General features: G+C 36.5%; 1 protein-coding gene across 2 annotated transcripts in view; it reads right to left on the bottom strand.

Moving 5' to 3' along the window:
* The window catches only part of RAB28 (RAB28, member RAS oncogene family), an 80738-nt gene extending 65762 nt beyond the window's left edge, over positions 1–14976 (bottom strand). Inside the window, exons 1-3 of one of the 2 annotated variants that reach the window (XM_037045808.1) lie at positions 14691–14976; positions 9761–9857; positions 4631–4719 (exon numbers count right to left, since the gene is read on the bottom strand). In XM_037045808.1, coding sequence (XP_036901703.1) covers positions 4631–4719; positions 9761–9857; positions 14691–14765 — 261 coding nt within the window. In that variant the 5' untranslated portion in view covers positions 14766–14976. The remainder of the gene's footprint in view (positions 1–4630; positions 4720–9760; positions 9858–14690) is intronic. The other variant, XM_037045799.1, reaches the window with a different exon arrangement.
* Between the last annotated feature and the right edge of the window lie 698 nt (positions 14977–15674).

Here is a 15674-nt window from a genome sequence, read left to right as displayed (position 1 = left end):
TCCCCCAAAGCAAGGGACATAAAGGAAACAATAAACAAACAGGACCTAATCAAATTAAAAAGCTGTGCATGGCTAAAGCAAACAGCATTAAAATGAAAAGAGAACCAACCATATGGGAAAACATATTTGCCAATGATACCTCAGACAACGGTCTGACCTCCAAAATATGCAAAGAACTCACCTGACTCCACTTTAGGAAGACAACAAACCCTTAAAAAATGGGCAAACTACTTGAACAGACACTTTTCCAAGGAGGACATACAGAGGGCCCAGAGACATATGAAAAGATGTTCAATATTGCTAGCTATCAGAGAGATGCAAATTAAAACCACAGTGAGATACCACTTCATATTGATGAGAATGGTCATCACAAACAAAGCAACAAACTAGTGTTGGTGAGGATGTGGAGAAAAGGGAACCCCGGTGCACTGGTGGTGGGAATGCAAACTGGTGCAGCCACTGTGGAAAACAGTATGGAATTTCCTCAGAAAACTAAAAATGGAACTACCTTTTGACCCAGTCATTCCACTTCCGGGGTTATATCCTAAGAACCCTAGAGCACTAATCCAAAAGAACCTATGCACCCCAATGTTCATAGCAGCACAATTTACAATAGCCAAGTGCTAGAAGCAACCTAGGTACCCACCAGTAAATGAGCGGATTAAAAACTGGCACATTTACACAATGGAATTCTATGCAGCAGAAAGAAAGAAGGAGCTCCTACCCTTCATGGGGTGGAATTGGAGAGCATTATGCTAAGTGAAATAAGCCAAGTGGTGAGGGACAAATACCATATGATCTCACCTTCAACCAGAACCTAATCAACAAAACAAACAAGCAAGCAAAATATAGCCAGAGACATTGAAATTAAGAACAATCTGACAGTAACCAGAGGGGAGGTGCGGGGGCAGGGGGTAACAGAGGGGAGCGGGGAGGGGTTAGGGTTAGGTTTTCAAAGGAGTAACGTAGCAGTCTTGAGGAAACAAACACTGGTGGCAACACAACAGTCTTGGAGGGTATGTCACAGATTTACCTCTAAAATTTAATAAGGCAAAGTACACACACAATTTAACCTCCCCCCAAATAAAAGTTCTCTATTCTCAAAATGCAGGTAATTTTTCTCCCAATTTGTATGATAAGTAATCTAGTTTTTGATTATATAAAGAAGTAAATCATACAGATTATACAATCATCATAACATCATATACCTTGCTGAGTAAGTACAATCTATAAGAAGAAATAGTAAAGCAAGAGAGGTCTGTAAATGTAGTTAGTTGTAAGTTGGCAAATATCCAACTAAGAAATTCACAGGAAAGACAGCAGAGGGTCTCAGGGAGCCCAAATTTCAAATGCGATCTCAGCCCAGTTGTCCCAGGGACCCCAGATCCTTTTGTTGGCGGTTAACAGGCTGCCTCGTGTGTGCGGGGCAATGGCATACAACAGCAGTTATGTTCTACCTCACAAGTGACTATGCTTCATTGAGTTTACGCTGAGTAGGGCAGTGTTTGCAAACCACTTAGATTCCAGGATGGAAAGAGCTACAAAAATGAAACATGCAGTCTTTCTCTGTGGTTTGTTATTAGCCACTGTTAGCCACAGGTTACAGAGCACTAAACACTACACACTGTGTGTTTGCTCGTAACCACTCTGAAAAATAGCCTATAACATCTTTCTGAAGATTCCTACAAAATTTTAAGGTAATTCAAAATCTGGGAATTCAACTGGGATATAGTTAAATTCTTAGAACTAGTTCTTATCAAAAATATCTCATCAATTCTCTTAGGTATCAGTTCAATTTTGTTTCAACCCACACTAATCAACAGACTATTACTAAAGCTCAATGCTATGGGGGGGGGGAGTAAAAAGGGTAAAATAATCAGTTAAGTTAATTCCCAGACTACAAATAAGCCTCTTCATGGATGTTAAGAAAAGATTTTTTTAAAAGAGATTCACTAGTTTAATAGCCCAGATGGCTTTAGGGTTATTCTTGCTATGCCCAACACATAAGCTAAAAAAACTAAAAGAAATCCTAATAATATAATTAAACTGATATCCTGAAAACAGCTTATCAAAATGTTATTTATTTAAGAGTGCTATTCTGTGGCACATGCACTAAAATCCAAGGAATGCATGAGATAGGCTATACACAGCACCTTCAACAACTCTAGAAACAGTACTGATCCACTTAAAGAATAATTATATGATGATATAAAGTTATTAAATATATTAAAATGTATTAGAATGTTTGTGAAAGCATTGTTTTTAAAAGTAACATTTCTCCCAATGTATGGTAGTAAATCATAGCCAGAGCTTCTCTGGCCTTAATAAAAAATTTACACATATTTTAACAAAAGAACTACTGGTAAATATACTTTATGTCTTTACATAGAATTTAATTTAGAATCTCTGGAAAGCAGAGAAAATTTGCTATATTTTCATTAATTTCTGACAAGTCATTTTGTCACATCAGACTTAAAAGTTTCCAGAGACAATTTCACAAAAATGTTCATGAACTTCTCAGAAATACTATAGTATATTGTTGTTTAATAAAACATATTATATGCTTATAACATTCACCTCAATTGTAAAATATAAATAACATAAGGAACCGTATCAAAGAGAGAAGAGACATGTACCTTTAAGAGAGAAACCTTATGTTGACAAGTTCTAAAACAGAACATAACATTCGATTCCTCCCAAAATATGAGGTACATTAGAAGTAAACTGAGAAATTTTACTATACTCAAGTGCTCTCAGAAAAGATGGAAATTTCTGAAATTTCTACAAATTTGCCCACTAATGCCTACTGATTACAAGTGGCTATGTAATAGCATAAAACATGCATGTACAAAATGATTGGAGGGAATGGTAACACAACACAGTGAATGTACTAAATACCACTGGTTACATGTACTTTTAAATGCTTATTTTATATTATATATATTTCATATCAATATTAATTTTTGTGTAACATCATAATTTTATAATATTAACAAACTAAATAATCTCAATATATCAAATAATATTTTTTAATGATTTGACATATGCTAAAATTGAAAGAATCCAATGTGTGAATGTTATATTCCCCTAAATTTTAAGGGGATTAATTAAATGAACTTTATATTATTTACCCCAAGGTGTATAACATCTTCTTGATCTCCAGTAATTCTAGCTACATCTATAAACCATACAAAAATAGTGTATTTGACACTCAGAATCAGATATCATAGGAAGCTTGACTAATTTTCATGTTTTTAAAAATCTAATTTGTGTCCTTGAAAATATATTTTAATGGAGCAAAGAAGAGACAGATTATTACTTTCAAATCCCACTTTACCAAGTATGGGAGTGAAACAAGGACTGTTGATTCCCAGTTTTTGTCCAGCGATTTTCCTTTAGCTTAATATCCACTTTAATCATAATTAGTTTAAAACAAAAAATTAAACAACAATTATAAAGCCAGAAACTAAAATGTAAGATGTACCTTTTAAAAGAAAAATGAACATGTATAAAATATGAAGTCATATGGTCACAAGTAGAAATGTTAAATGAGCAGAAAGACTTTTTAGGAGACAAAGAACAATGTCGTAGAAAAGGCAAAGAAGAAAGAGTTCCAAAGCCAATTTATGTATTAATAATATAAAAAACAAAACTCTTGGACCATTATAGATGATTCTGCACCATATGGAACCTTGTATCTGTTATAATTCAGACTCTATTTTCCATAAAAAATTAAAGCAATGGTATTTAACAATCATCAAACTTCAAAAAGAAAAGTGCTTAACATTATCTGTCTTTGTCTTCTAGATTCATTCCTTATGAGCAACGCATTTCCACATAACCAAATTACAATTCTCCCACTGAAAACCTCAAACTCCCCCAATGCCTCATGGTGATGTGAAAAAGACATACTAATTAAAAATGGAATAAAAAGCATAAACTAATAGCATGTCCATAATTAACTTTTTAAAGTATATTATTATCACACTCATTTCCTAATCTGTACAATAATTTAAAAACATAAGTTATGTCTATATAAGCTCATTTTGCCAAATACTTTTTGTTATATAAGATATACATCTCCTTGTGAAAAGACATCATTATCATGTTAAAATATTGTATGTGCTTCACACATATAATTAATAATAGTTTTCTGATATGACATATTAATATTTCTACTAAATCTTGATAACTATAACTCTTTAGTAGACTAGTTCATAACACAAAAATATAAACATATAAATATCCTTTTTCTCCTCACAACTTAAAATGAAATTAAATTTTCCCTCTCTATATTGTTCATTTGTTCAGCTCACATATTTTGAAAGTAGTTGTTATTACGAAGTCAGCTAATATGAGAATATCACGTATCGCTCCATTTTCTCAACTGCAGACAATACCACCTTGTACTACAAGTAGTATATGAACATTAAAGTCACATGGGATGATTTGACACAAATCATCCCAAACATAACTTGGGAAAGATGAAACCAAAGGATTAGCACAAATACAAATGTGGTCTCTGTACTTACTAGAAACCATGTCAGACCGTGTGTGTGGACCCAGCTGTGTGTGTGTGCGTGAGGGAAGTATTTCCAGTATCAGAATAATCACAGAATTCGTGGCATACCTGTGCTCCATAGATATAGTTATTCAACATTTTGCCTCCTATTGTCTGCCCTCCTATATCCCAAACTTGAAGAGTAACATTCAAGTTTCCTAGAACATAAAAAAGTATATGTAAAATTAGGAACACAAAAAAAGTTAAGTAACAATATAACAACTCACTACAGTTTTACAGAACACTAAATCACAACAAGAACCTCTGAACCTACAGTAATTTGCCTTTTAGTCTGCAGACTCAAATAGTCAGATATCTGGAACTACGAAGTAATATTATCAGAAGAAATCATAGTGGAAATTTAGGGTTATACTTTTATCCCATTTCCATGGGACCACATTTATAATCACCTTCAAAACAAAAGAAAATAAAGCTTTAATTCATAAATTCCTTAAACCTTAAAAAAAACTTAAACAGAAACCAGAACAATGAAGCACTTGTACATAGAGTAAGAAATACACTTTAAAAATAAAAATTGAACTTTATATACTAACCTACCTTGTTGCACATAATGAATTTTGACATTAAATTCCATACTCTCAAGATTCTAAAACCCTCGGAATGATAATAAATGACAAAAATGGCCCTACAGTTTCAACTTAAATGAATGGATTTTTAAAATTTGAATATCAGCTATTATATGTAATAGTATACATAATAAAAAATTACAATATTTTCTTATTTAACTTATGAAATATAAACACTTTTGATCCCCTCTTCAGAAGTGAAGTAGGATACATCCTCCCTGTATCACTAACTATTCTGATGCACTTAGACTGTTCAAAGCATTTCCACTGAAACAAATTATAATATGTGCTTCCATGATTTCATAAAAAAGCGTGTCAGATCTTTTTCAATATGCAAGCATTACAAAAGCATTCTAAAGTACAAAGCAATCTTTAAAACTGTTTTGTTCATTTTGTAAAATGTTTGATTGATACAAAAATTTACAAGATAAGCTACTCCCTCTATTTAAAACAATTAATGGCTAAAAAAGACCACACTCAATATGCTTGTTAGTTCAACATTTCAAATTATTCCTCCTAATAAAATCATGCAGTTTTCTCGACACAGAGACAAAGTCTCAGCACCTTCAAAATGAGCTCCCCCAACAAAAACTGAATCTTTCCGCATGACTTACATATTAAGAAAATTAAAAATAAAAACTTAGAAACTTATAAAATGGTATCACTTCAAAAACCAAAAAAAAGGACTATACAGATATGAATTTTTATACCAACGTAAAACACTGAAATTGGAGACTGTTAGTCACAGCACTGCACTGTGCGACTCACACTGGGATAAGTAGCCAAGCGTTGCCCTTAACTCTAAGTGCTGATGGGTACGCATGACAACCTTCCCATCACTGACAGGGATGGAGGTCTGTTTCATCAGCGTTAAGGAGGGCTCTGAAGTTTGCCACCCGTCCTCACCCCAACACACACACTTTCAACACTCACGTGGGCATGACAGACATGTTCGTATAGCTCTATGAACACAAAAACCAAAATGTCACAGACTAAGACTTGTCCAACAACTTGCATAAATCTAATTCCTTAAAAATCTAAATTTTTCAAGATTCAAAGCTGAAATCAACCTCCTCTAATGCTGTCTCAAATTAAGCAGGTGACATAGGGTTAGCCATCACTAGAATTACATAAAATATTTTCAGAAGCCCTGAGATAAACAGGCAGCACCCTATTCATTTTATTTGCAAAACTCTTTATAATCATTTGTTTACTTCAAAAAAACAGTGTTCAACAATACTAACTTTTTTAGAATAAGATTTTAGGTAACTTAATAAAAGATACCTACTCCCATTTTTTTCAAGGACAATAAACTCTATCACTTAACTTCCCATCAAGAACTGTGAAACTTTTTCCTTTAAGTTCTGATACTCAGATCCCATCTGAATTAAGTGTTGTGACTACTTCAACCACAACGTTAGGAACATGATTTTCACTACATTTCAAATTCTGACAACAATCAGCTGAAGACTCTAAATCATTTATTCAATTGTTTCCACCTAAGAGGTTTGTATTTACGTGTTGAGGGTATTTTTAAATCCCTACCTTTCCAAACAAACACAGTTTCTTGTGGTTGACTTGTTTACTTAATATACATATTCTAGTGCCTCAGAAATAAAAACAGCTATGCATAACTGATAACCTATTAATATACAATACTAGCCAAAAAACACTTTTATTATCATTTATAACCTCAACAAATATTAACTTTATAGGTATTGCATATATCTAGAAATATACTTTAATTTCCATATTTGAATTTGAGTCTTAGTAACAGATAAAAATAAAAATAAATAAAATCACATAAAGATAGAATTCAAATCAACCTTCATTTTAGTTTCTGCAGGCATAAACATGAAGCTTCCCAGTATATTTTTAAAATGGCATACCTTATAAAGTTATAAAAAAGTATTTAAATAACCAATATTGCAAAATTTTTTAAAAATCAAGAAACTAATTTTCTAACCAAATAAAAGTTACAGTTTTCAGCAATCGAATCACAAACGCAAAATGCTGCAAAATCCCTGCTTCTCTGTGAGAAATGAGACGTAACTAGAGAAAAATATCAAATAAAATAAATGAGGTGGCAAAATGCAGGTAAGTTGCTTTTGGTATGAATCAAAGCCACAAAGAGGATTCAACAGTGACCTTGTGAAAGTACACTTGGTGCCTTGGTTAACCTTACTTAAAGTGCTGCATAGTCAAGATGGAACTAAAAACACAAGTCTGCCCACTTCTTGTACTAAAGACTTAGAAATCCTTTTCACAGTAGAACGCTGTTTACTGGACTGTACCCACAAGCTTCCTGAAAGTATTTTGACTAAGGCTCTTAAGAAGCTCTATCAGCAGAATCTCTAACAGATACACTATTTTAAGCAGTAAAATCTGCACAGTGGTTGCATCCAGACTATACAGCATACCAGATCATGAAATATACTAAAACGGATGAGTATTTGCAAAGTAATGACCTTGAAAATGTGTGTGAAGAGAATGTGACTAGATAGACAGGAGGTATTACACTGCTAACAACTGAATGGACATAGACTTACTAGAACACTAACAAATATTAGATTTGACTACTGAGCTGCTTTACTATAACTCTGATAATGCTACCTGCAATATTTAAGTAATGATACAAATATTTACCATCTTACATTTAACACTTACAATGTATTAAAATTAAGGTGAATTAAGGATATACTATGTACTTTGTAATTTATTCACTTTTATATCTTAATGTATCTATTAATTATATAAAATCAAGAAACACTAAAACAATTTTTTCCTACTGAAATTTCTATCAGAATTTTAAGTCCATTAAGTAGCATAAAACCAACTGCCTTTTCAAAAAAAAAAACAACTTTTTTTCTGGACCTCTGCCCATAAAAACGAAACTTAATAAGGAAAATTAAAATATACATTCATTGAATACATATTTCCTAATTTTTAGCATAATTACTTTATAAGTCTAAAAATTATACTATAATTCTGGATTTCAAAAATACCAAATATGTTTGCAAAGTGATCAAAATAAAAAAACTGGCAGTACTGTGCAACAGATCAGAAGTCATCACATATATCAAATATATAAAATGTCCAAAACAAGTCTTAGAATGTGTTTATTATTTGAATAGATGCTTGCTCCTTTATTTAAGTCTTTGAACAAAAAAATCAAAAAATTAAACAATATTAATAATATAGAAAGATGGTACTTTTGTTAATTAGAATCAATAGAAAATCAATAACTAAATACATACTGAAGTTTTCTGTGTACAACTGGCATTTCTGCTAACACCGCTGTAAAAGTTCTAGCATGTATATTATGTGATTTGTGCATGTATTCTGCTGGTCACTGCTGCAAATATGAATTTGCCAGTAACCTATCCATAAGAGTGAGAATAATAAAAATGAAATGAAATTTTTAGTTTTGAATATATTTTAAAAATACAAATGAAACTAAATATGCATCTGTTTCTCATTTAAACCTCTGGCTTAAAATAATCCATAAAGGAAATTACAATTCTTTTCTCATACTGCATCTTATTTTCCATTTGTAGCTAAATAAACACAGACCGTCACAAAATATAAGAGCACATCACTAGTAAGCTATGCAGAGCACCTTCAGTTACCCAGAGTTTTCATGAGCTGCTCAAAGATTTTCATGGAGAGCTATCTGAGAGACAGGGTGTCTGAGAGATTATAATCTTTTCACACCGTTGGATTTCATTAAACCCTTTACACTATCACCCATTTTCCAGCATATGATTCTGACACTACACTTGCAACCGTTTTTACTCAAATGGATCTCCTCAGAGAGGAGAGGGATGTGCTGGTTTATAAGGTCAATCAGGATAAACTGTTTTTAATAAAATTCTTTAAACATATAATTTAACCATCACAGTGAATGGACAGAGCATTTTAAAGCCCCAATTGTTCAGAAACTAACTTAAAACAGAAACCACTCTTTTTTTGTTATTATTTCCCTGTATTTCCCACAAAATGTGCTGCAACTGGCATCTAAATAGTTTCTTTGCATGGTGAACTGAAACATCTTGAATGCTCAAACTGTATTTTTATGAGTGCCTAGGGACCCTAAATTTTAGTGGTCTATTAAATGCCAGCAATTTCATGCTGCCTTGCATAAAACAGCATTCACATATTAGAGCACAGAAGTTCCATAGCTACATTATACTTCTGGTCCAACTTTCAAACAAAAAAAAACTGAAGCAGAGGCTTAATCAAAATAGTATTTTAAAAAATAATCCTTTCTAGTTTCTTCCATTTAGTTTATACAGTATCTGTTGATAAGTGTATACCATTTGATTTCTTTATAACGTTATAGAATTTTACAAGCAACTATTGTTTATCCTTCAAAAAATCTGTAGTAATCAAAATCAGCAGAATGGAAGAGTATTCACATATAAACTTCATTCCCACACAGGGACAATGTCTTCATGGTTCATGCTGATGAAAGTTAACCTCCCTAAGATAAATTTACTGATTACATGTATTTTCACGTAGAGGCAACCCAAAAATTTATTTTTACATTTCTGCCTATGTCTCTTATTGCAAAACATGCACTATTTTCTTCGTTATACTTTCAGTCTCTTACCTGGCAATGTTATCCTTCTCAAAAAGAAATCCAGTCCTACAGTTTGTTTGTACTGTTTCCCAAAAGTTTCTTGAGCAAAATAGGTAGCTAAGGAGGTCTAAAAAAATTAATGCACATAATATCAAAATTAATGACTTGTCTTAGAAATATAATATCACTACACTAAATCTTATTAAGTAATCTTAATGTTCACACTCCCATTAATCCAACAGCTTTAAGCAGCTCTAATCAGTTACCAGGGGAGGAGGGACTTCATGCTCCACCAGGTAAACAGCACTTGCCAACAGCAAGCAGGGGGACAGCAGACTAATCAGTTGGCTCTCTTTAAATCCCCTGTCAAGCTCCTTCACCTTGCTGGACATTAGAATTTGAAACTTATCATTTAAAACAAAAGCATCCTGATAAAAGATCTGAATCTTATATCCATAGATATCAGTTTAATTCAAATTTCAGAGAACTGTACATTTCATTTCTGAGATTAAATATTTTGAGTAGTTTGTGCCATCAGGCAATAATAAGAAATGATTAAGGAGGGTGAAAGCCTGTTTATAGAATTTCTTTTCTCCCCTGCAAACCACAAGAAAAGTATCATTATATATCCAATTTTTCTGTTTATTAAAGCTATTAAATGAAAGTAATTCTATAGAATGACTGATAATACACAGCTTTTTAAAAGCTGGTATTTTTAAGATTAATATTAAGCAGGCAAAAATTAATTATTTTCCACCCATGAACTAACTATAAAGCTTGAAAGTCACAGGAATGTTATAACCAGAACAAATACAGTATCTGCATTTTTATTAAAAAACAACTCAAATACTAAAAAAACAAGACAAATACCATATGATCTCACCGTTAACAGGAACCTAATCAACAAAACAAACAAGCAAAATATAACCAATGACATTGAAATTGAGAAGAGGCTGACAGTGACCAGAGGGGAGAGGGGAGGGAATTTCAGGGGAAAAGGGGAAGGGTTTGCAGGAACAAGTAAGTATAAAGGACACATGGACAATAACAAGGGGGGGTGGAAATGGGAGGGAGGAGGGGAGGGTTGGGGAGGTGGGTTGGGATGGGGGTAAAAGGCAGAAAACTACTTGAACAATTAAAAATTAAAAAAACTCAAAACTGTATTCAAAACTTGAGGGCATTATTTTAGAGTACCATTTCTTATTAAAGCAAAAGAATAACGAATCATTCTGGTAACAACTGAAATAAGTCAACTTACAAGCTTCTTAAATATTTTAAATGCACTACTCGTAAACTTCCCCAAATAGAAGAGAAAGGCAGCCTCATGAAGCTTTTATGCTCCTCAAGACAGACTACCAAAGTTAAGGAAAAATAGCACTTTTATTTTAAAAATTGATATTAGAGGTCACCTCCTAAAATACTTAAAATTAAAATTCCCTACACAGTGTATTATAATTAATTTTGAAATAAGTACAGCAGTGCAAAAGAAAACGACCAAATTTCATTTATTTTAAACAAAAAAGACTTAAAATTCCTCTATTATTCACACAAATGGCAACTTGCCCCAATTTCAATTCTTTTACAATATAAGATTCAATATTTTAACAAATTTCTAAGACAGTTGGTCAAATATTCATTGAGCACCACAGGAAAGATGTTCTGGTAGACAATGAGAAATCAACCAACTACGCCAAAATGAAAATTTACTTGGATTCCTTAAAGCACATAGCAATAGTATAAAAACTGAGAAATCATAATTAAAAAGCTAAATACTCCTTTTTAAACCCTTGTTTTCATTCAGCCTTATCTATGCCATTTAATTTGTTTAACTCAGAGCACAAAACCATCTGTGAAGAGGCTCAGAGTTCTAGAGTGAAATAACTATCATCACCGCTACTTTAGGTATTTCCAAATGTTTACTATACAAATGACTAAAATAGTATTTTAACTCAAAGATAAACTCAGGGCATATGTAACATCAGCATAATGTCATTTAAGGCGTTTTGTCACTTCTAAGATCTCAAAGTTCAGTATTTTTATATTAATGAATATTCAAAAAATTCTATGGTTCTTTTCTTGGAAACTTCTACCCTAATACATTTGAGGCAAACATAAAGCTAGGGTTTCAAACAAAATGAAGTGTCATCTGTCAAAGGTATAGATCACTGGGGACACAAAATATTAGAATGGACTCTCAGATCATCTCTGGACACCTTTCTATAACTACTATAAAAATTAAACAGTATCAACCAAACCAGGAGGAGGCACTTTCTCTTCAATTATGCAGTGTTTGTGTTATTTTTCATATGCAATAATTTGTCACACGTCATTGCATAAATAGTCTTCTTGAACAATTATAAAGCGAACAACCATCGACCATATCTGAAACATTTTATCCGATTCAGTGTATTTGGGGGAGAGGGTAAACTTTTGGTTAAAAATTTCTAACCATACTATACTTACTAGTACTGAAAAGACATCATAAAAAACATTTTGCCTTAAAAAATCTTTTAAAATATGTAATAAAATCAAAAGTATGAATCAAAACAGAAAAGAAGTGGGAACATGTGTTACTAAGGGGAGGAGCTGAATTTCTCTTGGAGAAACTGTTGGTGGTCATCTCAATAATTTACTGCTTCTGTCAGTATGTATCAAAATGGCCTGAGTTTTAGAGCAAGCAAGACAAACTATTACTACCAAAAATGTCCAGGAGTTAAATCAGAATACAAATGAGAATGAAAGAGGCTGAATCCGTAAAAGAAAAGGACAGTAAGCGAATCAGAATGGCAACGTTGGCAGCTGCCAATAATTTGAAAGCTAAATGGGGCACGGAGACAAAAGTTTGATGTGTGTGTAAAAACAAAAGCTTAGGTTTCTGATGCTTATATCCGAAAATTTCCAGAAGAAAAAGTCTTCGTGGTTTTAAAATAGATAAATCAAAATGATGAAAACTAAGTCAAAACACCATAAAGAATATCACTCACCCTCTGAAGCAGAATGACAGTTCTTCAAAAGTACAGAAGGGAAAAAATACGGTTTGCCCTATGCTGAATTTTAGACAGAGGTGAAAAATCATAATTATTCACACTAAATTAACCAGAGAAACACGGGTATGACAAGCTAAAAGAAAAATCTAGATACAGAATTATGAACCAACTTCAAATGAGGAATGCATGTATGATAACAGATACTGGGAAAAATAAAAGTTTAAAGAATTATGACAGAATGTAGGATAACGGGCAATTTTGCCTTTTTTACAAATGTATTAGGGTTATAGATTGTCATTACAATTTTATACAGGAAATAAATTGCTATGATTAGACTGTAAAAAAAACTAGGAAAAAATTACTAAGCATTCAAAAGAAAATATAAGAATACAAAATGTAACTTAAATTTTTATTGAATAAGGGCGGTTGAAACAATGTGGACTGGTTTAAAATAATTCATTCAAAAAGTTGTTTTAAGTATACAAAAATTAATATAATTAATACTTCATCAAGAAAAGTGATCCCAAGTTCTTCTCTTCCTCAAAATGCTTCCAGGTAATCAGAGCATATTAGGTAAATTGTTTTTCCTCAGCAATAAAAATCAGTAACAAAATATAGAACAAGAAAGAAATTAACAGAATTCCCCAAATTTTGCACATGAATGCCATGTTTCCCAAGGACCCCCGAAACTCAAAAGTTCAGAACCAAAGAGAAGGGGCAGCCGTGCTGTGCCAAATCCCAGAGATTTGGAAGAGGCCGAGAGCTTTCGTCACCAGGGAAACCAGGGTCCAAACCACGCCGGAAACAAGGAAATGGGAGGTGGAAAACGGGCAACTAACTGGTGGTAACAACCTGAAGGCTCTGGCTGGGAAAAGGCAGGGGAGAAGAAAGGAGACAGACTTCAGCAGCAATCCCGGAAACAGTGTAGGCGACTTCGGCAGGAGCGACAGGTGAGAAGGCACCCCCGCAGAGGGCCTTCGCTTTATTGGGGGGATGGGCCACAGACCCCTCTGAGATCCTACGGACCGAGTTCTCCCAAGAGCAAGTAGCAGGCAATGCTTATTCCAGGTCCGGAGCTCCGCGACCCCTGGGTTCAACACCCCCGCCTAGGGCGTGTGGGACTGGCTGCCTGCTATTCCCACGCACGCACGCACGCACGCACGCACGCCCTCCCATTCATTCCACCGATCCCCCCGAAGGCTGGACCTGGAGGCCCCTCTGTCCTGCCAACAGCTCTCTGCCCGCAGCACCCAGCCCGTACGAGGAGCCCAGCAGGAATTTTTTGAATGAATGTGCTGACAGGTGCTGTGCTGGGCACAGAGATGCGCAGGTATGGATGCCCATACAACAGCCGCTACCGTGTACTGCGTGCACCCACGTCCTTTTTGTGGGTTTTCACACTGTGTGTTCGCACACTTCACGCTTTGAGGCGCCCCCTGGCCACACCCCCCTTGCAGAGGGAGGACGACCGGTTAGCAGTTTGCCCTCCAGTAACCCGACCAGTAAGTCACTTCTCACCCAGGGGATCTGATTCTGCAGCCGAGCTCGTGGGAGCTCCCCTGGAAGTGGAAGCATCAGAAACGGTAATGGGGGAGGGGGGTGTGCGGGACGGGGGGAGGCGGGAGCCTACAGTAAAAAGAGAGGAAAAGCCTTGCCGAACCCCGGCCAGTCATCAGAGGAGAGAAACTGGAAGGCTTCCCGGGGAGGCGATGCTGGCCCCAAGCCTGAAGGACAAGCAGGAATTCGCGACGCAGTCAGGGAGTTGGGAAGTGACTTTTTCTTTTTAATTTAAGTGGGGGCTGGACAGGTCTCCCCGGCCTTTACCAAGTGCCTGTTTCGCGTCCAGCCCCAGGCTACGTACGACCAGGCGGGCTGGGGCCCAGAGGCCCCGGGACTCGGGGAGGAGGCTGGCGGCGCCGGGGCCGCGCCGGGACTGCTGCAGGCTTGGACGGCGAGCCCGCTCGAGGACTGACCTTCCCGGAGGTGCCGTCCCCCAGCACGACGATTTTCAGTTGCCTGTCCTGGCTCTCCTCCTCAGAGTCCGACATGGTGTCCCGGGAACCAAGTCTGCCTCCCCCCACCCGCCAAGGTAAAGGGAGGAAGGGAAGGAGGAAGCTCGGGGGCGGGGAGAGTAAGAAGGGCGGCAGTGGGGTGTAGAACCCCTCGCCCTGCTGCCTCAGCGACCGCTGGAGAAACCCGGGCCGATCACTCACCGGGCGCCATCTTGCCCACCCTCCCTCCACTCTCCGGGCGGCCCGCCCCCTCCGCGCTACGTAGGACGCGCACGCCCACGTCTGCGCCAACCCGCGCCTACCCGCAAGCCCCCCTGGCGAGCCGCCCCATTCGCGGGCCGGAGGTGGGGGAGACGTTCGCGGGGAGCAGGCAAGACACGTCGTTAACCTCGCCAGAGCAGTAGGAGGGGGGCAAAAAAAGTGTATTCTTCAAAGTAGGTAGAAAAATGGACGTCTAGTAGGTGCTTAGGCATTCTATCAAATTCTCTTGTGTGCCTTTACCCCAAAACTATCCCTTTGCGAATGGTGTGGCCCGCGTGGGGGTGGGGGGAAGACGACGCCGGGGCTGCGCGCTTTGGTTGCCATAGAAGCCAGGCTCCGAGGGAAAGGCGGCGGGGCGAGGCCTGTCTCCCCGACAGGCCTGCGGGTTGCCAGGGGCAGCACGCGGGGGCGGGCCCTGCAGCTGGAAGGACAGAATTTGATGTTTCATTCATCAAGCATGCACTCTTGGGCAGGAGTTGTCGGAGCGTGGTCTGAGGAACCCTGGGGCTGGATAGAGTGAAAACTGTTTTCATAATATTACACCTCTTTCTTTTGCCTTTTTCATGTTCATTCACACGTGTAGAGTTTTAGCGAGGATGCATGAGGTAGATGACCTCACTCTGGCAGCAGCTAAGGGAGCCTGTGCTTATTCTGTTTCGAACATTTCCTCGAATTACTATCCAG

This window comes from Sturnira hondurensis, unplaced genomic scaffold (assembly GCF_014824575.4).
Source record: "Sturnira hondurensis isolate 20B ecotype Veracruz unplaced genomic scaffold, ASM1482457v3 Scaffold0000780, whole genome shotgun sequence".
NCBI classification, from domain to species: domain Eukaryota; kingdom Metazoa; phylum Chordata; class Mammalia; order Chiroptera; family Phyllostomidae; genus Sturnira; species Sturnira hondurensis.
The sequence above is the reverse complement of the archived record's forward strand: the minus strand, read 5'-3'. Positions and strand labels throughout refer to the sequence as shown.